The 23,281-nt window shown below is 45.8% G+C and overlaps 2 protein-coding genes across 2 annotated transcripts; one reads left to right on the top strand and one right to left on the bottom strand.

Moving 5' to 3' along the window:
- Window positions 1-1,557: 1,557 nt before the first annotated feature.
- LOC144485742 (uncharacterized) lies at window positions 1,558-4,812 on the bottom strand. The gene is made up of 2 exons (XM_078203847.1): window positions 4,708-4,812; window positions 1,558-3,414 (listed from the first exon to the last, which is right to left on the bottom strand). The coding sequence occupies exon 2, from the start codon at window positions 3,074-3,076 to the stop codon at window positions 2,237-2,239; it is 840 nt and encodes a 279-aa protein (XP_078059973.1). The 5' UTR covers window positions 3,077-3,414; window positions 4,708-4,812; the 3' UTR covers window positions 1,558-2,236.
- A 15,602-nt stretch (window positions 4,813-20,414) lies between these two features.
- LOC144485736 (uncharacterized) lies at window positions 20,415-23,036 on the top strand. The gene is made up of 2 exons (XM_078203838.1): window positions 20,415-21,900; window positions 22,075-23,036. The coding sequence occupies exons 1-2, from the start codon at window positions 20,415-20,417 to the stop codon at window positions 23,034-23,036; spliced, it is 2,448 nt and encodes an 815-aa protein (XP_078059964.1).
- Window positions 23,037-23,281: the final 245 nt, after the last annotated feature.

The following is a 23,281-nucleotide window of genomic DNA, read 5'->3' as shown; positions in this document are numbered from 1 at the left end:
TTCCTTACTGTGTGAGCATGTGCAGTGTGTTTAATTGGATCCTGATTGTTTTGAACTCAGTTTCTCTCTGGAGTGTCAGTGCCTTGATGATGTCACAATGTTGTCTCAATGCCCTGGCCACATTAACCATTTCATCTCCTGCTGTGTCTCAAGTAGCTGTGTGTGTTTGGAACCCGCTCTTCACTCCATCTCACCATGAATTTAGGCTTGCTATTTTTCACACGTAACAAATCACATCTGCACACTCACTCCGGTGTCCCAAAATCATGTCACACATTCTTAACTCTCAGATGTGCTGACGAAAGGATCAAAGTCAGTGTCTGTCTTTCTTATTTCCCCGTTATTGTCTGATATTTCATGCAATGACCGAGCTTTCAAATGTAGATTTCTTTAAAACAAAGTTCATGGATGGCGGAGTGTTTCACAGACCAAGTATTATGCTGGCCTTCACTGATTTACAACTCCGCTAATACAAAGAACAATATGGCGGCATGGTGGCGCAGTGGTTAGCACTGCTGCCTCACAGCACCAGGGATCCAGGTTTGATTCCTGGCTTGGGTCACTGTCTGTGTGGAGTTTGCACATTCTCCCCGTGTCTGCATGAGTTTCCTCCGGATGCTCCGGTTTCCTCCTGCAGTCCAAAGCTGTGTGGGTTAGGTTGATTGGCTGTGCTAAATTGACCCTAGTTTCTGGGGGATTAGCAGGGTAAATATGTGGGGTTACGGATATAGGCTGGGATTGTTGTCAGTGCAGGCTTGATGGGCCAAATGGCCTCCTTCTGTACTATCGGGATTCTATTCTATGAATATAATGAAGCAATGTAATGGGCATCTTGTTTATTTTCAGCCTGGGCTAATACAGTAACCTGGAGTTTTATGACCCTTTTGGAATTGTTGGGTGGAGCCTGATTGAAAGGTCAGCGTTCTCTTTGGACATTTTTTTAAACAGGAGAAAGATTTTAGTTTTCTTTCGTAACAAGCTCTTTGGACTGCAGACTGAGAGCAGTGTTTCTCATCTCTCTCTGTGGAGTGAAGATTCTGCTGCCTGCGAGTTGCCAGCTGGAAGATAGTGGCAAGCAGTCTCTCTCTCTCTATCTCTCTCTCAAGGTCCTGAAAGTTCCAGGACTGGGAAGTCAAAGTTTGAATTCAACATTTAAAGGACTAATTCACAACAGGTGTTAAAAAGCTGCCAAATCCAGCATCACGTGAGCATACCTGCTTTCTGGGCAAAACCTAGAACGGGGTGTATGTTTGAAGGGATTATTTGATTTGCAACTGTATACTTAGCTGTGCTGGTTGATACAAGATCATGGTTGCTTTTTATTGCAATTGGTAAAAGTTATGCTAATTTTTCTTCTTATACTTTAACTGTGTTCTTAAATACACTTTGTTTGATAAAAGCTTCCTCGTGGCTCACTTGAATCGTACCTGGAGTGAAATATTTATGCTCACCCATGCCAAAATCAAAGTGCAAAACTTCTGGCTAGGCTGACTTTGTAAAACACTTTGGAGTTTCTGACCTGGGTCACAACATGTTTAACCACACTCAAGGTGAGTTATTCAAATTCCTTTATTGTCCAGGACAATATCTTCACAGTATCTTTAAAACAGAAATTAAACATTCCCGTTTGATTTCAGGTATTAACATGTTCTGTTAGTTTGTTCTTTATTGTCAATGTCAGGCTGGGGTTATTCTCCTTGGAGCAAAGGAGGTTGAGGGGAGATTTGATAGAGGTGACAAGATTCTGACAGGTTTAGATAAGGTGGACAAAGAAAAGCTGTTCCTATTAGCCGATTGGACAAGGACGAGGGGGGACACAGATTTAAGGTTTTGGGTCAGAGATGCAGTGGGGGGATGTGAGGAAGAATATTTTGATGCAGCGAATGGTAATGACCTGGAACTCGCTGCCTACGAGGGTGGAGGAAGTGGAGACAATAAACAATTACAAAGGAAATTGGATGGGCATTTGGGGCATTTCAAAAATAAATGCTGACTAAATATCTCTGAACTTCTCAACACCCTGTCACTCTGTGATCCTTGTGAAATTTAAAACCAGGTATTCGCAACAAGACTCAAAGAGCATCAGCCCACTGGAGGCAAAGTTGTGAGACCGGCCAGTCCAGCAGAAAGAAACCCTCCGACCCTCCCCATTGACCAACGTGAGAATGAACAAAATGCAGTCCTGGATGTAATTGAGAGCAGAAACAATAACAGCAGAATCTAATCCCCATATTCACTAGTGAACTTGTTGGTGTGTCAGCAGGGCGGATGAATCACAGAACCCCTTCCCACACTGAGAGCAGATGAACAGTCTCTCCCCGGTGTGAACTCGCTGGTGCGATTGCAGGGTGGATAACCGAGTGAATCCCTTTCCACACACGGGGCAGGTGAACGGCCTCTCTCCAGAGTGAACTCGCTGGTGTCTCCGCAGATTAGATAACTGAGTGAATCCCTTTCCACACTGAGAGCAGGTGAATGGCCTCTCCCCAGTGTGAACTCGCTGGTGTGTCTGCAGGTTTGATAAATGAATGAATCCCTTCCCACACTGAAAGCAACTGTATGGCTTCTCCCCAGTGTGATCTCGCTGGTGTGTCTGCAGGCTGTACAATTGAGTGAATCCCTTCCCACACTGAGAGCAGGTGAATGGTCTCTCCCCAGTGTGAACTCGCTGGTGTGACTGCAGATGAGATAACTGAGTGAATCTTTTCCCACATGTAGAGCAGCCGAATGGCCTCTCTCCTGTGTGAACACGCTGGTGTTTCTGTAGGTTGGATGACTTACTGAATCCCTTCCCACACTGAGAGCAGGTGAATGGCCTCTCCCCAGTGTGAACTCGCTGGTGTGTCTGCAGGCTTGATATCTGAGTAAATCCTTTCCCACACTGACAGCAGGTGAATGCACTCTCACCAGTGTGAACTTGCTGGTGTCTCTGCAGAGTGGATGAATCAATGAATCCCTTCCCACACACCCAGCAGGTGAACGGCCTTTCCCCAGTGTGGCTGCGCCGATGAGCTTCCAGTAGAGAGGGCGCTTTGTATCTCTTCCCACAGTCCTCACATTTCCACGGTTTTTCCATATTTTCAGTCTCCTTGTATCATTTGAAGCCTTGTCCACACAGAGAACACGGTATGGTCTCTCCCTGCTGTGAATGCTGCGATGTATTGTCAGGCTGTGTAACTGGTTAAAGCTCTTTCCACTGTCAGTGCACTGGAACACTCTCACTCAGGTGTGTGTTTGTGTCCCGGTGTTTTTCCAGTCACACTGCTGCTTAAAATCTTGCAGTGGACAGACCGGTCAAACATTTCTCCTTCCCATTCAGAGGCTGAGGATATTTAGTTTCCAAGGAATTGAGTGACTCTGTCAGATCGAGATGTGATCGTGAAGATTTCTCTGTGTGATTCCTCTTCTAATATCCTGTGAAAACAATTCACAAAATTCATCAGTGTCAGTACAGGACAGAAATTCAGAACAGACAATTCTAGTTTCTATGGAACATTCTTTCCTCTCTCATTCCCCAAAAGCTGTAAATCTCCATCCCACACACTCTCCCTCCATTCTCACTCTGCTGTATCTAATATTCACCCTCCCAATTCTCCTGAAGATGCTGATTGAGGCTGATTGACAGATCCATGCTCACTGCTTCCTGTCCTGGACACAGAGAGCTGGAAATCTCCATGCACGCTGCCAGCCTAACAGAAATATGGCTATATTCTTGACTAAGAATGTTTTAAATGGATTGTTTCAGTGAGTGAAGATACAGGGGGGTTGTGATTGATGATGATATTGAACTTGCTGCCAACGTGGGTGATCATAGAGTTTTACAGCATGGAAAGAGGCCCTTCGGCCCATCGTGTTTGTGCCGGCCATCAAGCACCGTTCTATTCTAACCCCATTTTCCACACGTGATGTGTAACCTTACATACTGTGGCATTTCAAGAGCTTATCTAACTTCTTCTTAAATGTGATGATGATTCCCACCTCTACCACCCTTTCAGGCAGTGAGTTCCAGATTCCCACCACCGTCTGAGTGAAAAAGCTTTCCCTCACATCTCCTATAAACCTCCTGCCCCTGAACTTAAATCCAGGCCCCTGGTTATTGACCCCTCTACGAAAGAGAAAAGTTCCTTCCTGTCCCCCCTATCTGTGCCCCTCAGAATTTTATACACCTCAATGTTAGGCTGGATAACTTGGGGTTATTCTCCTTGGAGCAAAGTAGATTGATAGAGGTGTACAAGGGTACATGGAGGTGTCAAAGTTTACATGCTCTGTTTACACGTGTACAAGCTCTGACTATGGCGTATCCAGTCTCGAAACATTGGTTCTATTCTCTCTCCACAGATGATGTCAGGTCTGCTGAGATTTTCCAGCATTTACTGTTTTACTTTCCCTTTCTTTTTCCTTCTGTGTCACCGCTCTGCCTCATCAATAAGACATTGGGACTCAGAGGGTTGATGCAGTTTGATGGACAAGTTGTCTCCATTCTGAACACTGGGGAACAAGCTCCTCCCACTCATTGACAACATTGCCCTCTACAAACATGGCGGCCGCACGTGCGCACTGCTGCATATTGCCCCCAATAAAGATGGCGAACGTTAACCCGGGACGAACATGAGGAGCTGCAGCCCTGCTCGGTGCAAACTGGGTCCGGGAAGTTCTCTTCCGCATTTTGCGACTCTCACAACATGCTTACGCAGCGTTTCCACCCACCTGGACGATCCATTGCTCTCTCCGTACCGCCAATCACCTCGAACAGATTTCCGAGCCCAAAATAAAAACCGTTTTCCATCGCCATTACTCACACTGCGCATGCTCGAGTCAAAGTTGGCCCCGCCCCTCGTTCGCTCCTATTGGTGGAGGACCAACCGCTCCAGATCGGTCCTCCAGCTCTGCCCCCTCTTCCCATTGGTCCACGCTGCCGTCAATCAGCCGGGCATTGTGACGGTGACTTGCTGCTTGTCCAATAATCACAGTGACAGTCTCAGTGTAACAATGACACACACAGGCTCCAATACAATCAGAGTGGGGATGGAGCACAGAGACAACACAGCAAAGCACTGACTTACTCTGAGTGTAACAATGACACACACAGGCTCCAATACAATCAGAGTGGGGATGGAGCACAGAGACAACACAGCAAAGCACTGACTTACTCTGAGTGTAACAATGACACACACAGGCTCCAATACAATCAGAGTGGGGATGGAGCACAGAGACAACACAGCAAAGCACTGACTTACTCTGAGTGTAACAATGACACACACAGGCTCCAATACAATCAGAGTGGGGATGGAGCACAGAGACAACACAGCAAAGCACTGACTTACTCTGAGTGTAACAATGACACACACAGGCTCCAATACAATCAGAGTGGGGATGGAGCACAGAGACAACACAGCAAAGCACTGACTTACTCTGAGTGTAACAATGACACACACAGGCTCCAATACAATCAGAGTGGGGATGGAGCACAGAGACAACACAGCAAAGCACTGACTTACTCTGAGTGTAACAAATACAATGTTTGTTCAAATAATAAGAGTCACGTTGCAGTATGTTAGCGAACACAGCATTAGATCCAATGTAATGGTAATACAGTCAGTATCTAGTGCACCAGAACCAAAGTTTAGGTTTCATTTGATAGTGTGAGTGAGTCATGGTCTATTGATATAATGTATTTAGATTCCGGTGTGTGTTACTCTGCCACTGTCAGTATCAGACAATAACCTGTCTGTTATTCCAATTCTGCTGTATTTTACATTCTGCTGTATTTCTGCTGTACTTTAACCTGGTGTTGTTAAAACTCTTACTGTATTTTACAACTGCAGCTCCTGGGGCTGATTGGAGTCTGGTATAATCATCACAAAGGTTGGTTTCAGTGTCTCTGAGGTCATTTTAACTGCAGGTAATCTGACAAGGGAGACAAGAGGCCCAACAAACATTCGATTACAATAGGAGGACAAGGTGTAAGGGAGCAATGATATTTTAGGGTGTCTGTGTTGTGGTGAGTGTCACTGGGAGGTGAGTGATAAAATAGAAGTGGAAACATCAGGACAGATACATGTGACTGACTCGGCCTGACTGAGAGCTGTTATAGTCGAGGCGAGAATAATGAGGACATGGCGAACTCCAGGGATTTCTGATATCTGAGGTGTATCTGTTGGAGGAACTGAAAATAATCAGTTCCTCCTCATGGTTATCTCCAGTTCGCAAGTTACACAGACACACAGGAAAGAGATCTGACAGATCATCAAACCCAATATTTTAATCTTCTGTTTGAGACACATTATGACCGAAAAGATCAAACATTAAAACCTTAGGAGAGAAACATTCAGAATGTCACAAAGATGAATGAACTGTCCAATTAATCCCATTCACCAGAACTCTGCCAATTTACCTTCTGCAAGTATTTATCCAATTCCCTTTGAAAGTTACTATTAAACCTGCTTCTAGCACCTGTCAGTTTGCGCATTCCAGATCATATGAAGTTATTGTGTAAAAAATTCTCCTTATCACCCCCTCCAGTTCTGTTGTCAGTTATGTTAAACCTCTGTATCATCTGCTTACAGACCCTCCTGCACCTGGGAAATAGATTCTCTCCATCGACAGACTTCCTGCTCCTGGGAGATAATTACTCTCCATTGACACTATAATAAATCATTTGTCATTTTAAACATCTCTATTAAATCGCCCCATCACATTCCCTAATCTAAGATGGATAACCCATGTTTTTCCTGCCCTGAAGAATTATATGGACTCAAAATGTTAACTGTTTCTCTCTGAACAGATGCCGCCGGACCTGCCGGGTTTTTCTGCTTTTCTCCCTGTTTTTCCTTCTATAATCAATCAGAAACTCTTCATGATTTTGAACATCTTGATCAAATAGGAACACACAGAGCCTGAGAGAGGTACAGAGGGAGAGACAGAAAGACTGAGAGAAAAATTTAGAAAGATTTTAAAAAGTAGAAAGGAAGCAATCGAAGATAAAAGCTGAGAAACAGAGGAAACAAGCAATAGAGAGAATGATATAGAATTTAAGGGAGCAGGCTATCAGTTCCCAGCTATGGGGAGCAGAGTCGGCATCTCCACATCAGAGCAGAGGGAACTCAGTGGGCGGCACGGAAGCACAGCGGTTAGCACTGCTGCTTCACAGCTCCAGGGACCTGAGCTCGATTCCCGGCTCGGGTCGCTGTCTGTGTGGAGTTTGCACACTCTCCTCGTGTCTGCGTAGGTTTCCTCCGGGTGCTCCTTCCTTCCTCCAAAGATGTGTGGGTTAGGCTGATTGGCCATGCTAAATTTGCCCCTTAGTGTTCTGAGATGTGTAGGTTAGAGGGATTAGCGGGTAAATATATGTAGGGATATGGGGGTCGGGCCTGGGTGGGATTGTGGTCGGTGCAGACTCGATGGGCCGAATGGCCTCCTCCTGCACTGTAGGGTTTCTATGATTTAGAAACTGATCCACAGACACAGCTGGTTTTATCTGCAAATGGAAACTCTGAACAGAAATAACTGACTCATTTGTAAATGTCACCACAATGTGATCTGTGTGACTCTGCCCTAACTCTGTGGACAGATATCGGTCGCATTGACAGATGTTCTCACCAGATTGTGGTCCCTGGATTTATTTTCTGCTCAGAAGTGAGATGTGAGATTTGGAACCGGCAGCAGAGAAACAGGAAGTTGTGTTACCTGAGAGTGAAACAGCCGGCGTCAGTTTGATGTTATCACCGTGAACAGTCTTCCTGTCTGTGAGGGTGAACTCACTCTGACAGCATCAAGAACAACCACACAGATTGCTGCCAGTCTCAGCATTACAGTCACCTCCATTCCTATTTTAAACAATAAAGGAGATTATTTGGACTTTTAACACATTCACTGAATTGGGAGATGGACTGAGGGTCATCACTGGGAGAAATGAGGAGGAATTAGAGAACAAATGAGTTTTCCCAAAGAGGGTTATTAGAAAAGAGGAGATTTAAAGTGAGTCAGGGCCTGTCAGAGAAAGTGGGAGAGAGAAACAGAGAGGATTGAATCTCCATCAATTAGCTGTTTTCTCAGACAGCGAAGAGAGATGAAGCGTGTTTGTGCTTTTTCAGAGAGAGATAACGAGAGAGAGAAAACAATGAATAAGTTTAAGCAGATCTGAAATAGGAAGGTTAAATGAGTGAGTGTTTGAAAGAACGATAGAGAGACATTAAGTGACGAAGACAGTTTCTGAGAGGAGAGAGGTTAAGTGAAAATGAGAGAGGAGCGAGGTTAGAGTGTAAGAGAGGTGGAAGGTGAGGTAAGTGTGAGTGAATGCCTGGAGAGAGAGAGAGACAATTCAGTGAGTGTGAGAGAGATGAGAGATGCTGAGCGATTGAGTTTCTGAGAGAGAGGAGATGTTAAGTGACTGAATGTCTGAAAGAGAGGAGAGCAGGTTCACACCCAGGGGTCACTGAGAATGATCAAAATAAGGAGATCACCCAGAAAACTACCAACAGGAAACTTCAGCTGAACACATCACTCATTCTTAAATGATCAGTCAGGGCTCTGATGCTGCTCAGCTTCTCTCTGTTCTGTTTATAATGGTTAAAGGCTGATAGGAGTGAGGTTTATTTAGAAGGATAGTGGATGGGAAGCACACAACAAAACTGAGAATTCTTGGACACACACTGCAGCTCCTTCTCTATTTGGGAATCAAATTGTTGTCTAATTGTCCCAGCAGTTAACAGGCTCCTTTGAACGTCTCCAGCTGCTACTTTGATGCAGACTTCAACCAATTTATTTTAAGCCAGTTTCTGTTCAATAAACCAGGACTGACACACACACATTAAAATGTTTTAGACTTTTTTGCATTTTTAGTCTGGAAACCTAAACCTGCCGTTTCACTCTCAGTCAGGAATAGATCCCAGTTTTACACCAATCTTTGACAGCACGTTTCCAGCATTCACCATTGTTCTTCCTGACTCTAAACACAGTTGTAAAGGAGCTTCTTTTCCGTGTCTAGGAGCTCGGAACCATGGAAAAGAACGACTGGGACACATTTTTTACACACCTCAGGATTCACCCACGCGGGGACTTTGCTGTCAGTGAAAAGTGACGAAAAAGACCAAAGTGCTGTTTGTCCCTCTCAGCGTGACCCTGAAGGACTGTGTCAAGAATGAAGTTCTGTTCCTACTGTATGATCCTCCCTCAGATTGCCCTTTCTGAGCTCCAGCCTGGTGACGTTAAACACTCAAATGGAAAAGACAAAAATCTACAACAATGATTCAATCAAATGTCGATTTCACATTTATTCAGAATATCAAACCTCAACAGAAGAAAAAAGTCAGAGTGAAGATGATTCAGACCTGGATATGATTAACAGCATCAATAAGTGTAGAATCCAAACCTTGCAGTCCCTTGTGAACTCGCTGGTGTGTTAGCAGGTGGGATGACTGAATAAATCCCTTTCCACAGACATTACAGGTGAACAGCCTCTCCCCAGTGTGAACTCGCTGGTGTTTCAGAAGATAAGAGAAATGAGAAAATCCCTTCCCACAGACAGAGCAGGTAAATGTGAATTTTCTGATGTGTCAGCAGGTTAGATGACTGACTGAATCCCTTCCCACACATGGAGCAGGTGAACGGCCTCTCCCCAGTGTGAACTCGCTGGTGATTCAATAGGTTGGATGAACGAGTGAATCGCTTCCCACACATGGAGCAAGTGAATGGCCTCTCCTCACTGTGAACCTGCTGGTGTGTCAGAAGGTTGTATGAACGGGTGAATCCCTTCCCACATTCAGAGCAGGTGAACGGTCGATGCCCTGTGTGGAGTTGCTGGTGTATCAGAAGGTTGGATGAATTAATGAATCCCTTCCCACAGTCTGAGCAGGTGAAGGGCCTCTCCCCAGTGTGAATTCTCTGGTGGTTCAATAGGGCAGATGGACGGCTGAATCCCTTCCCACACACACAACAGGTGAATGGCCTCTCCCCAGTGTGAGTATATTGGTGCATTAACAGATCCTTTTTGTTTTTAAAACTCTTCTCATAGTCAGAACAATTAAAAAGTTTGTCAGAGTGAACAAGTTGATGTGTCTGCAGGTGGGATGACTGAATGGATTCTTTCCCACACACAGAGCAGGTGAACGGTCTCTCCCCAGTGTGAATACGTTGGTGTGTCAGCAGATCTTTTTTGCATTTAAAACTCTTCTCACAGTCAGAACATGTAAACACTGACATCTCATCAGTGTGAACAAGTTGGTGTGTCACAATGTTGGATGAGCGAGTGAATCCCTTCCCACACACAGGGCAGGTGAACGGCCTCTCCCCAGTGTGAACCCTTTGGTGAGTCAGAAGGTTGTGTGAATGGGTGAATCCCTTCCCACAAACGTAGGAGGTGAACGGTCTCTCCCCAGTGTGACTGCGCCGATGAACTTCCAGCTGTGATGGGAAATGGAATCCTTTCCCGCACTCCACACATTTCCACGGTTTCTCCATGGTGTTGGTGCCCTTGTGTTTCTCCAGGTTGGATGATCAATTGAAACCTCGTCCACACACACAACATACATGTAATTTCACCCTGCTGTGAACTGTGTGATGTTTTTTCAGGCTGTGTAACTGGTTAAAGCTCTTTCCACAGTCAGTTCACTGGAACACTCCCAATCGGGTGTGTGTTTGTTTCAATGCTTTTCCGGTCACACTGATGTTTAAAATCTTTGCCGACAGACAGAAGAGTCAAACATTTCTCCTCCCACATTCAAAGACCAATGATATTCAGCTCCTAATGAACAAAATGACTTTGCCAGTCATGATGTTCGGTTTGAGTTTTCTGTCTGCCAATCCTCCACTTCCAATATCCTTTAAAAAAAAATTTGGAAAAGTCATCAGCGTCAGTCCAGGATAGAAATCCTGAACAGACAATTCTAGTTTCTCTGGAACATTTTTTCCTCTCTTGTTCCCCAAAATCTGTAAATCCCCGTCCCACACACTCTCCCTCCTCCCTGGGCTGAAATCCAAACCCATCTCACCATTTCTTTCCTCCACTCCCAGTTTTCTCCCTCCCTCTCCTCTGTCTGGATTCAGTTCTCCAGCTCCTGGCTGCAGACTGACAATAAAACCAATGGGTCTTAGTGGGGGTGTTGGGGCCTCCAGCGGGTGATTGTGAATCCTCCCCGCCCACCTCCCAGGGTTTCCTTCCTTCCCAGAGATCAGAGTCCTCATTGATTTGAGGCCAAAGTGTAACCTCTTATTTCTTGTCCCCCTCCCCCATCCTCTGATGTGAACCATCCTCCAGTGGCTGAGCCAGGATGGGGCCGTTAACCTGGGCCTGTTCCCGGGAGGGAGGGAGGGAGGGAGAAGCCCCGCAGCTGCAAACCAGGGAGCTGACAATGATTCTGAAGGGTTTGCGGATCCACAAAGTGTTTCCAAATCCTCCCAGCCACCGCCTAACGCTGACTCCGCTTCTCCGGGACAAACAAGCACCAAGGATAGCAATGACACTGCGCATGCTCCACATCACAATGCCCGGGGACTGATTGACGGCAGCGCCGGACCAATAGGAAGAGGGGGCGAGACTGGAGGACCGAGCGGGAGTGGCTGGTCCTCCAACCAATCGGAGTGAATGAGGGGCGGGACTGGAGAACCGAGCGGGAGCGGCTGGTCCTCCAACCAATCAGAGTGAATGAGGGGAGCGGCTGGTCCTCCAACCAATCAGAGTGAATGAGGGGCGGGGCTGAGCCAGGATCTCCCTCATTGGCTGAAACTCTGCATCATTGTGAAAGCTGCTTTGTGTCAAACTCCAGGAGAAAACTGGACCTTTCTGTTTGTGGCTTCAAACAGATGAGCGGAAAGAAAGGGATCTGAAAAGCAGCAGACACTTCAGGTTATTCTCGTGAAGTGAGGCCTGTGTAATGTCAGGTTTTACACAGCACACGGGCAGCCTGTGGTTTCACCCTGGATGGAGAATCTCCGAATTGCATCATTCAAATCACTCCATGGAATTCTCAGGAACCACATTGTTTGTTTGGAGAGGAAGGCTTGTAGTACAGTTAATGAAAAGCAGCACACAGCTAAACACAGAGGCCCACACACTCTCTCCCGCAGTCACACACAAACGGACATCTTCTCAACGCACAGAAACCCACGTATATCAACAGGTACATGCACACAGGATATATGCAGATATACTCCATGATACACACATACACTCATGGATACACTTACTCACACACAAATATACACACGGGACACTTACTGTCCTTTGGGGCGGACAACGCTCACCCATCTGTCTAATATTCGGGATAAAGCCACAAAGTTCAAGAAATTTCGGGAAAAATGACCCTCCAAGGACAACGAGCAGTCTTGACCATCCAATATTCTACCTTCTTCTCTGAAACAGAATCTTACATTCAGCACAGAAACAACAACAAACACTAACATTGAACATTCCGTTCCCACCCTATGTTATCAGGCCCATTTGGAGATAGTAGACAATGCAGAATATCTCAGGATAATTGCAGCCACTCATTTTCCTTTTGTAATTACAGAAATGCTCATCCTCTCATATTGATCATCTAGTTGTTGAAGGAAATAGTGATCGTCTCGTTATTGAAGGAAATTCTAAGACAGTTTACAAGGAGAAACAAAATCTAATGTTATTGTAACTCTGCAGTCCAATATTCCCTTGGCCCTAATCCTTGCTGCTCTAATCTGATAGGATTAGATGTATTGCACAATACCTAGCAGGTGCCATTGACATTGTACATCTTCGCTATCAATAATACTCCTAACTTAGTATCATCCACAAACTTACTAACCATGCATTGTACATTCACATCCAAATTTGTTTTGATTTGATTGGATTTATTGTCAAATATATACAGTGAAAAGTATTGTTTCTTGCGCACTATACAGACAAAGCATAACATTCATGCAGAAGGAAAGGAGATAGTGCAGAATGTAGTGTTACAGTCATAGCTCGGGTGTAGAGAAAGATCAACTTAATGCGAGGTAAGTCCATTCAAAAGTCTGATGGCAGCAGAGAAGAAGCTGTTCTTGAGTCGGTTGGTACGTGACTTCAAGATTTTATATCTTTTTCCCGACAGAAGAAGGTGGAAGGTGGACACTGACCTACACAAGAAAGCCAGATACGATCGAAGGAGATCCATCAAAGATGCGAAAAGACAATACCAGACCAAGTTAGAGTCCCAGGCAAGCCACACCGACCCCAATTATGGCAAGGTCTGCAAGACATAACAGGCTACAAGATGAAGGCATGTAAAATTGCCGGCTCCAACGCACCTCTCCCTGATGAGCTCAATGCATTCTACGCCCGTTTTGAGAAAGTGGTCAGCGAGAGCATGCCCTCCACCCTGGAAGCCCTGGATGAACCTGTATCTGGGGGTCACCACTTCAGATGTCAGAGCAGCTTTCTTGAAGGTCAACCCACGGAAAGCAACTGACCCAGGTGGGGTACCCGGAAATGCACTCAGATCCTGCATGGATTAGCTGGCAGAGGTATTCACAGACATCTTCAACCTCTCTTTACAAGAATCTGAGGTCCCCATCTGCTTCAAGAAGATGACCATAATCCCGGTACTTAAGAAAAATCAAGCAGCATGCCTTAATGACTATCGGCCGGTGGCTCTGACATCCATCATTATCAAGTGCTTCGAAAGGTTAGTCATGGCACAAATCAATTCCAGCCTCCCGGACTACCTGGATCCACTACAGTTTGCCTACCACCGCAACAGGTCCACAGCAGATGCCATTTCCCTGGCCCTACACTCAATCCCGGGACACCTAGATAACAAGGACACCTATGTCAGACTCCTATTTATTGACTACAGCTCAGCCTTCAACACTATTATTCCCACGAAACTCATCTCCAAACTCCGTGGCCTGGGCCTCGGCACCTCCTTCTCCGACTGGATCCTGAACTTCCTAACTCATAGACCACAATCAGTAAGGATAGGCAACAGCACCTACTCCACGATCATCTTCAACACTGGTGCCCCACAAGGCTGTGTTCTCAGCCCCCTACTATACTCCTGATACACCTATGACTGTGCGGAGAAATTCCCCTCCAATTCAATTTTCAAGTTTGATGATGACACCACCGTAGTGGGATAGATCTCAAACAATGACAAGACAGAGTACAGGAATGAGATAGAGAATCTGGTGAACTGGTGCGGCAACAAAAATCTCTCCCTCAATTTCAACAAAACAAAGGAGATTGTCATCAACTTCAGGAAGCGTAAATGAAAACATGCTCCTTTCTACATCAATGGGGATGAAGTAGAAAGGGTCGAGAACTTCAAGTTTTTAGGTGTCCAGATCACCAACAATCTGTCCTGGTCCCCCCATGCCGACACTATAGTTAAGAAAGCCCACCAGCGCCTCTACTTTCTCAGAAGACTAAGGAAATTTGGCATGTCAGCTACGACTCTCACCAACTTTAACAGATGCACCATAGAAAGCATTCTTTCTGCTGTATCACAGCTTGGCATGGCTCCTGCTCTGCCCAACACCGCAAGGAACTACAAAAGGTCGTGAATGTAGCCCAATCCATCACGCAAACCAGCCTCCCATCCATTGACTCTGTCTGCACTTGCCGCTGCCTCGGCAAAGCAGCCAGCATAATTAAGGACCCCACGCATCACGGACATTCTCTCTTCCACCTTCTTCCTTTGGGAAAAAGATACAAAAGTCTGAGGTCGTGTACCAACTGACTCAAGAACAGCTTCTTCCCCGCTGCTGTCAGGCTTTTGAATGGACTTACCTTGCATTAAGTTGATCTTTCTCTACACCCTAGCTATGACTGTAACACTACATTCTGCACCCTCTTCTTTCCTTCTCTATGAACGGTATGCTTTGTCTGTATAGCGTGCAAGAAACAATACTTTTCACTGTATGTTAATACATGTGACAATAATAAATCAAACCAAATCAAAATCAAATCAAAGAGGGTATGCCCGTGGTGCGCGGGGTCCTTAATTATGCTGCTGCTTTGCCGAGGCAGCGGGAAGTGTAGGCAGAGTTAATGGATGGGAGGCTGGTTTGCGTGATGGATTGGGCTTAATTCACGACCTTTTATAGCTTCTTGCTGTATTGGGTGAATAACAAGGCTCCCAACACCGACCCCTGAGGCACGCCACTAGTCATAGGCCTCCAAAGATATGAAATACATTCAGGGCCAGAAAGGAGAAGTTTGTTTTTCAGAGTGGAGGGAAGTTTTCAGCAGTGTGACCCCCAGGGCTCAGTGTTGGCACCATTGCTCTCATTGATACATATTCATACCTGGACTTGGAACACAGGACAGAACTTCAATTTTTTCACAGGATTCAAAACTCAGATATACGAGAAATAGTGAGGAGGATAATAACACTTCAGGAGAACATAGAGAGATTGGAAGAAATGGAAAAATAGATGGAAAGGTTAATAACAAACTTCAGGAGGACAGAGACTGGGGAAAATGGAGATATAGGAAACAGTGAGGAGAACAGTAACAAACTTCAGGAGGTCAGAGAGATTGGCAAACCTGGCAGACACATCGCAGATAGAACGTATATATCATACTGCTTGGAACATCTTACATCCTTAACAACTCTGGGAACATTGTCTGTATGATCAGGATGGTGCTACATAAAGCCAATGGGAAATTGATTTAGAAATAGTCTAGGGAAGAAAGCAATAGGGGAAACAGCAGTGAGAGAAACAGCAGTGAGAAAGGACACATGAACACAAGACTGAGGTTGGTTGACTGCTGGAGTGATAAAAAACTGGGTGACATGAAATATCGATCATTAATAGTACTGGAATAAATGTGTCTTGGAGACAATTAGCTAAAAAAAATGATTAAAATACATGTGCGATGTAATAAACATGGAATATACAAACAAAGTGCATTTATTGTGTTTTCCTAGCTGAGGGTGCCAAAGGATCTGCAGTTTCACAATCAACACTGTTACGGAATGTTTTACACCATTTTTCAGTGCCATTGATTTATGTCGGTAAAATCTGTGCATTTCTGTGTTGATTATATGGGAATAACAGCAATGTTTTGGGATTAAATTGGAGACACAACTATCAAAATGTCAGCAATCAGCTATTTTAAGATAGGGACAATTAACACTCCTTTGAAACGTTTTGATTATTGTTCAGGTGCTATAAAAATGCAAGTAATATCCTGTGGAAAAAGACTGAATTCCCTGTCTGAGCTCAGAACAGACGATACAGTCACACAGCAGATTGACCACTCAGCAGCTGAATGTGGGAAGAGAAGCACTCGATCATCCCATTTACTGACAGAACAGCTGTTGGAGAGAGACCACTCACATATTTCACGTTAGTGAGCTCGTTTTGTTATTTTCCCAACTGTTCACACATTAAGGATTCAAAGGCTTTCATGCATGGACAGCATATTCTTATGGGAGAGACGCTGTTTATATGTTTCAAGTTTAAAGTTTGTTTATTAGTGTCACAAGTAGGCTAACATCAACACTGCAATGAAGTTACTGTGAAAATCCTCGAGTCGCCACACTCCAGCGCCTGTTCAGGTGCACTGAGGGAGAATTTAGAATGGCCAATGCACCTAATCAGCACGTCTTTTGGACTGTGGGAAGAAACCAGAGCACCCAGAGGAAACCCACGCAGACACAGGGAGAACATGCAAACTCCACACAGACAGCGACCCAAGTTGGCAATTGAACCTGGGCCCCTGGTGCTGTCAGGCAGCAGTGCTAACCACTGTCCCATGTATAGGTAGAGATTCACTTGTTAATCACACCTGCCGAAATATTAGTGAGTTCATTTGTGACTATCATGGATGTTTACAATTATTTCCACCGTTTTGCTGATTCTCGATTTCTGACAGTTCCAACCCCCCTTCTTTGAACTTGGATAATAGACCTTGCATTTTAATTTCTATGTTCCCTAATTTTATTAATGGTCCTTCAGCGCCGTTTTTCACCCAATAATCACAGAGAAATCACTCCAACTCGATTTTCAAGTTTGCTAATGAACCTCAGTAAAGCCAAAGAAAAGCCAAGCAGCATGCCTTAATGACTATCATCCAGTGGTTCTGATATCCATCATTATGAAATGCTTTGAAAGGTTAGTCATGGCACGAATCAATTCCAGCCTCCCGGACTGCCTGGATCCACTACAGTTTGCCTCGCACCGCAACAGGTCCACAGCAGACGCCATCTCCCTGGCCCTGCACTCAACCCTGGAACATCGAGATGACAAACACACCGATGTCAGACTCCTATTTATTGACAGCTCAGCCTTCAACACCATTATTCCTACAAAACCCATCTCCAAACTCCGTGGCCTGGGCCTCGGCTCCTCCCTCTGCGATTGGATCCTGAACTTCCAAACCCATAGACCACAATTAGTAATGATAGGCAACAACACCTCCTCCAAGATCATCCACAACACTGGTGCCCCACAAGGCTGTATTCTCAGCCCCCTATTACACTTCTGATACATCTGTGACTGTGTGGCCAAATTTCCCTCCAACTCGATTTTCAAGTTTGCTGACGACACCACCGGATGGTGGGTCGGATCTCAAACAATGATGAGACAGAATACCGGACTGAGATAGAGAATCTGGTGAACTGGTGCGGCAACAATAATCTCTCCCTCAATGTCAACAAAATGAAGAAGATTGTCATTGACTTCAGAAAGTGTAGAGGAGAACATGCCCCTGTCTACAGCAACAGGGACGAAGTAGCAAGGGTTGAGATCTTCAAGTTTTTAGGTGTCCGCATCACCAACCTGTCCTGGTCCAACACTATAGTGAAGAAAGCCCACCAACTCCTCTACTTTCTCAGAAGACTAAGGAAATTTGGCATGTCAGCTACGACTCTCATCAACTTTTACAGATGCACCATGGAAGTCATTCTTTCTGGTTGCATTACAACTTGGCATGGCTCCTGCTCTGCCCAAGACCACAAGAAACTACCGAAGATCGTGAATTAAGCTCAATCCATCACGCAAACCAGTCTCCCATCCTTTGATTCTGTCTACACTTCTGGCAAAGCAGCCAGCATAATTAATAGCCCCACGCACCCCGAACATTCTCTTCTCTTCCACCTTCTTCCGTCAGGAAAAAGATACAAAAGTCTGCAGTCACATACCAACCGACTCAAGAACAGCTTCTTCCCTGCTGCCATCAGACTTTTGAATAGACCTACCTTGTCTTAAGTTGATCCTTCTCTGCATCCTAGCTATGACTGTAACACTACATTCTGCATCCTCTCCTTTCCTTCTCTATGTATGATATGCTTTGTCTATATAGCGCAAGAAACAATACTTTTCACTGGATACTAATACATGTGGGAATAATAAATCAAATCAAAAAACTATTTGTTCTGTTCAATGGCGGGGTGTTTACCCAGCATCGCTAGCGGCGGTGAATGTCTCCTATCCACACGAGAGCACTGCGCAGGCGCAGTACTGCCCCTTGTCTGGAGCATGCGCATTGGGAGTGCTCGGGAAAGGAAGTTGCTTCTTTCTTGTCTCTGCAACGGGTAAGGTAGCGGCGTGTCCGAGCGATCGTAGGGCGCAGGGGGGTGATCGGAAAAGCTTTATAAATACCAAGTGAAAGCATTAAACTCCGAATAAGAAGCTCGAGGCCAGCCCCGCGGTTGTCCGGAATCACACTGCTTCCAGCCGTTACAGACCCTGGTTCAACAGCCGCCATCTTGAGAGGGGGCAGTGTGCAGCGGTGCGCATGCGTGGACAGCCCTGTCAGCAGGAGGAGAGAACGTTGCTCAGCGTCTGACAGCTCAGAAAGAATGATCCTGTCTGTGCCAGCCAGCAAACAGCTAGCTCGCATTTTCCAGCACATGATCCATGGCCTCGTGTGCTGTGGTGTTTCAAAAGCCGTCTACATTGAATACAGGAGTTGGGACGTCTTGTTGAATTTGTACAAGACATTGGTAAGGCCACACTTGGAATACTGTGTCCAGTTCTGGTCACCCTATTATAGAAAGGATATCATTAAACAAAAAAGAGTGCAGAAAAGATTTACTAGGATTCCAATGGGACTTAATGGTTTGAGTTATCAGGAGAGCTGGATAGACTGGGATTTTTTTCTCTGGAGTGTCGGAGGCTGAGAGGTGACCTTATAGAGGTCTATAAAATAATGAGGGGCATAGATCAGCTAGATAGTCAACATCTTTTCCCAAAGGTAAAACTAGAGGGCATAGGTTTAAGGTGAGAGGGGAGAGATACAAAAGTGTCCAGAGGGACAATTTGTTTCACTCAGAGGGTGGTGAGTGTCTGGAACAAGCTGCCAGAGGTAGTAGTAGAGACAGGTACAATTTTGTCTGTTAAAAAGCGTTTAGACAGTTACGTCGATAAGATGGCTGTGGAGGGATATGGACCAAACGTGGGCAATTGGGACTAGCTTAGTGGTTTAAAAAAAGGGTGGCATGGATGAGTTAGATTCCTGTTTCCATGCTGTAAACCTCTATGACTCAATGACATACTTTTTACTTGTGAGATTTCCTGCCTCTACCACCTTTCCTCTGTTTCTCTCTCCACAGATTCTGACCAGAATTCTCTGGCCATTCATGCCGGTGGGATTCTGCATTCCTGCTGGCAGCACACCCCCGCCCATGGGTGTCCCGCCGGCGTGGGGTGATGTTCATGGGAATTCCCATCGACAGCAGTGGGACCAGAGAATCCTGCTGCTAGCAAACATCGCGCCTTTTCCCGTCCGCGGGAAACACACTGCGGGAGGCCGGAGAATCTTACCCACTGTCTGACCTGCTGAGTATTTCCAGCATTTTTTCTGTTTATTTCAGATATCCAGCAGCTGCAATATTTTGATAGTATTTTATTGTAGGCATTGCTCACAGAACCAACTTTAGAAACAAGATTGACCAATTATGAAACAAAAACAAAAAGCTGGAAAATCTCAACAGGTCAGACAGCATCTGTGGAGTTGGAGCCAAAGTTTGAAACGTTGGCTCTGTTCTCTCTCCACAGATCAGCTCCTCTGATCCTTCTTGGGGGTGGAGTTTGAGGGATTGGAAGATTCTGTCAAGGTTCTGGTTAGTGATGGGTAAATAAAATCCCTATACTTCACCTCCTGCCTCTCCAACATCTTTCTCTCTCCTCCCATAGATCCAATCGTCATGTGTAGACCCACACCTCCCTTCCCTGAAGGGCATTGGTGAACCAGTTGGGTTTTTGTGAATATTGAGCAGTTTTCATGATCACGTTTTCCTCCTGCTGGCCCCACAAATTACCACATTCATTCAGCTCAATTTCTCAACCTGCCTTTGTGTTTTTGTGAACTCTCTCTCACTCCCTTTTTTCTGTTTTAAATCACAGGATTGTAGAAGAGGAGGATTTGCAATCGGGAAACTCAAATCAAACATCACACCAGAATCTGAGAATTGTCCAATTTGTCATAATCTGAATATCATAGGACTTTCAACATGGAAGGAAAAAGCACCATTCACAGTGGAGAGAAACTGTACACGTGTTGTGTGTGTGGACAAAGATTCAGCCAATCATCTGCCCTTTTGAAACACCAGCGAGCTCACACTGGAGGGAGGCTGTTCATTTGCAGTGTTTGTGGGAAAGGATTTACTCGATCATTTACCCTTCTCAGACACCAGCGAGTTCACACTGGGGAGAGGCCATTTACCTGCTCTGTGTGTGGGAAGGGATTCACTCAGTTATCCTGCCTGCTAACACACCAACACACTCACACTGGGGAGAGGCTGTTCACCTGCTCGGAATGTGGGAAGGGATTCATTAATTCAACTAATTTGCTGACACACCAGCGGGTTCACACTGGAGAGAGGCCTTTCACCTGCCCTGCATGTGGCAAAGGATTCATGAATTCATCCAACCTGCAGAGACACCAACGAGTTCACACTGGGGATACTCCGTTCACCTGCTCTGTGTGTGGGAAGGGATTCACTCAGTCATCCCATCTGCAGAGACACCAGCGAGTTCACACTGGGGAGAGGCCATTTACCTGCTCTCAGTGTGGGAAGGAATTCACTCAGTTATCTCACCGGCTAAGACACCAGCGAGTTCACACGGGGGAAAGGCCATTCACCTGCTCCGAGTGTGGAAAGGGATTCACTCAATCAAATGACCTACTGAGACACAAACGATTTCACACTGGGGAGAAGCCATTCATCTGTTCTGTGTGTGGAAAGGGGTTCACTCAATCAAATGACCTGCTCAGACACGATCGAGTTCACACTGGGGAGAGATCATTTACCTGCTCTGAGTGTGGGAAGGGATTCACTCGGTCATCGAACCTATTGGATCACCAGAGAATTCACACTGGGGAGAGACCATTTATCTGCTCTGAGTGTGGGAAGGGATTCACTACCTCATCCAGCTGGCAGGGGCACAAGCGAGTTCACACTGAAGCAAGAACTTTGACCTGCACCGAGCCTGGGAAGGGAGTCACAATCTCATCCAGCCAGCAAGGACACCGGAGAGTTCAGACTGAGGGAAGTCCAGTTCCCTGTACTGAGTCTGGAAAGAGAGTCATTCAGTCATCCAAGGAGCAGGGACACCGGAGAGTTCAGGTTGAGGAAAGTCCAGTTACCTGCACTGAGGGAAGTTCAGTTACCTGTACTGAGGGAAGTTCAGTTACCTGTACTGAGGAAAGTTCAGTTACCTGTACTGAGGAAAGTTCAGTTACCTGTACTGAGGAAAGTTCAGTTACCTGTACTGAGGAAAGTTCAGTTACCTGTACTGAGGAAAGTTCAGTTACCTGTACTGAGGAAAGTTCAGTTACCTGTACTGAGGGAAGTTCAGTTACCTGCACTGAGGGAAGTTCAGTTACCTGCACTGAGGAAAGTTCAGTTACCTGTACTGAGGAAAGTTCAGTTACCTGTACTGAGGGAAGTTCAGTTACCTGTACTGAGGGAAGTTCAGTTACCTGTACTGAGGGAAGTTCAGTTACCTGTACTGAGGGAAGTTCAGTTACCTGTACTGAGGAAAGTTCAGTTACCTGTACTGAGGAAAGTTCAGTTACCTGCACTGAGGGATGTTCAGTTACCTGTACTGAGGAAAGTTCAGTTACCTGCATTGAGGGAAGTTCAGTTACCTGTACTGAGGGAAGTTCAGTTACCTGCATTGAGGGAAGTCCAGTTACCTGCTCTGAGTCTGGGAAGGGAGTCATTCAGTCATCCAGCCAGCAGGGATGCCACAGAGTTCGCACTGAGGAAAGTCCAGTTACCTGCACAGAGTCTGGGAAGGGATTCATTCCATTATCTAATCTGCTGACAGACGAGCGAGACGACACCGATGAAAGACCTTTGAAATGTCCGTACAGTGGGACTTGTTTTCAAAGTTCTGTGGAATTGGTGTCCCATCAATGTGTTCACACTGACGAGAGACTATTCAGGTGCTCTCACTGTGGGGCTGCGTTCATGCGATCGTCTGACCTCACTGAACACCAATGCACTCACTCTGGGGAAAGGCTCCTCACTTTCCCCAAGTGTGGAAAGGGATTCACTCAGTCATCCAACCTGCTGACACGCCAGCAAGGTCGCAATGTGAAGAGGCAGTTCACTTGTCCCGAGTGTGGGAAGGGATTTACCCAGTCAACCAACCTGCTGAGACACCAGCGAGTCCACACTAGAGAGAGGCCATTCCTCTGCTCCGAGTGTGGGAAGGGATTCACTGAGTTATGCAACCTGATGACACACCAACGGGTTCACACTGGGGAGAGGCCCTTCCTCTGCTCAGAGTGTGGGAAGGGTTTTATTAATTCCACCAACATGCTGCGACACCAGCGAGTTCACACTGGAGAGAGGCCGTTCACCTGCCTCAATTGTGGGAAGAAATTCACTCAGTTACCACATCTCCAGAGACACCAGCGAGTTCACTCAGGGGAGAGGCCGTTCCCCTGCACTGTGTGTGAGAAGGGATTCGCTCAGTTATCACACCTGGTAAGACACCAACGAGTTCACACTGGGGAGAAACCATTCACCTGCTCCCAGTGTGGGAAGGAATTCACCCAGTCAAATGACTTGCTGAGACACCAGCGACTTCACACTGAGGAGAGACCATCCATGTGGCTCTGAGTGTGGGAAGAGATTCACTCAGTTATCCAGTCTGCTGAAACACCAGAGAGTTCACACTAGGGAGGTGCTGTCCATCTGCTCTACATGAGAAAACGGATTCTCTCAGTCATCCTGCCTGCTTCGATTCACCAGTAATTTCACATTGGACAAAACCCTTTAAATGCCGGGACTGTGGGAAGTACAATAAATGTTCCTGGGAACTGCAACATCTACATGTTCATAATGATGAGATACCGTTCAGGTGC

This window comes from Mustelus asterias, unplaced genomic scaffold (genome assembly GCF_964213995.1).
Source record: "Mustelus asterias unplaced genomic scaffold, sMusAst1.hap1.1 HAP1_SCAFFOLD_216, whole genome shotgun sequence".
Lineage (NCBI taxonomy): Eukaryota > Metazoa > Chordata > Chondrichthyes > Carcharhiniformes > Triakidae > Mustelus > Mustelus asterias.
The sequence above is the reverse complement of the archived record's forward strand: the minus strand, read 5'-3'. Positions and strand labels throughout refer to the sequence as shown.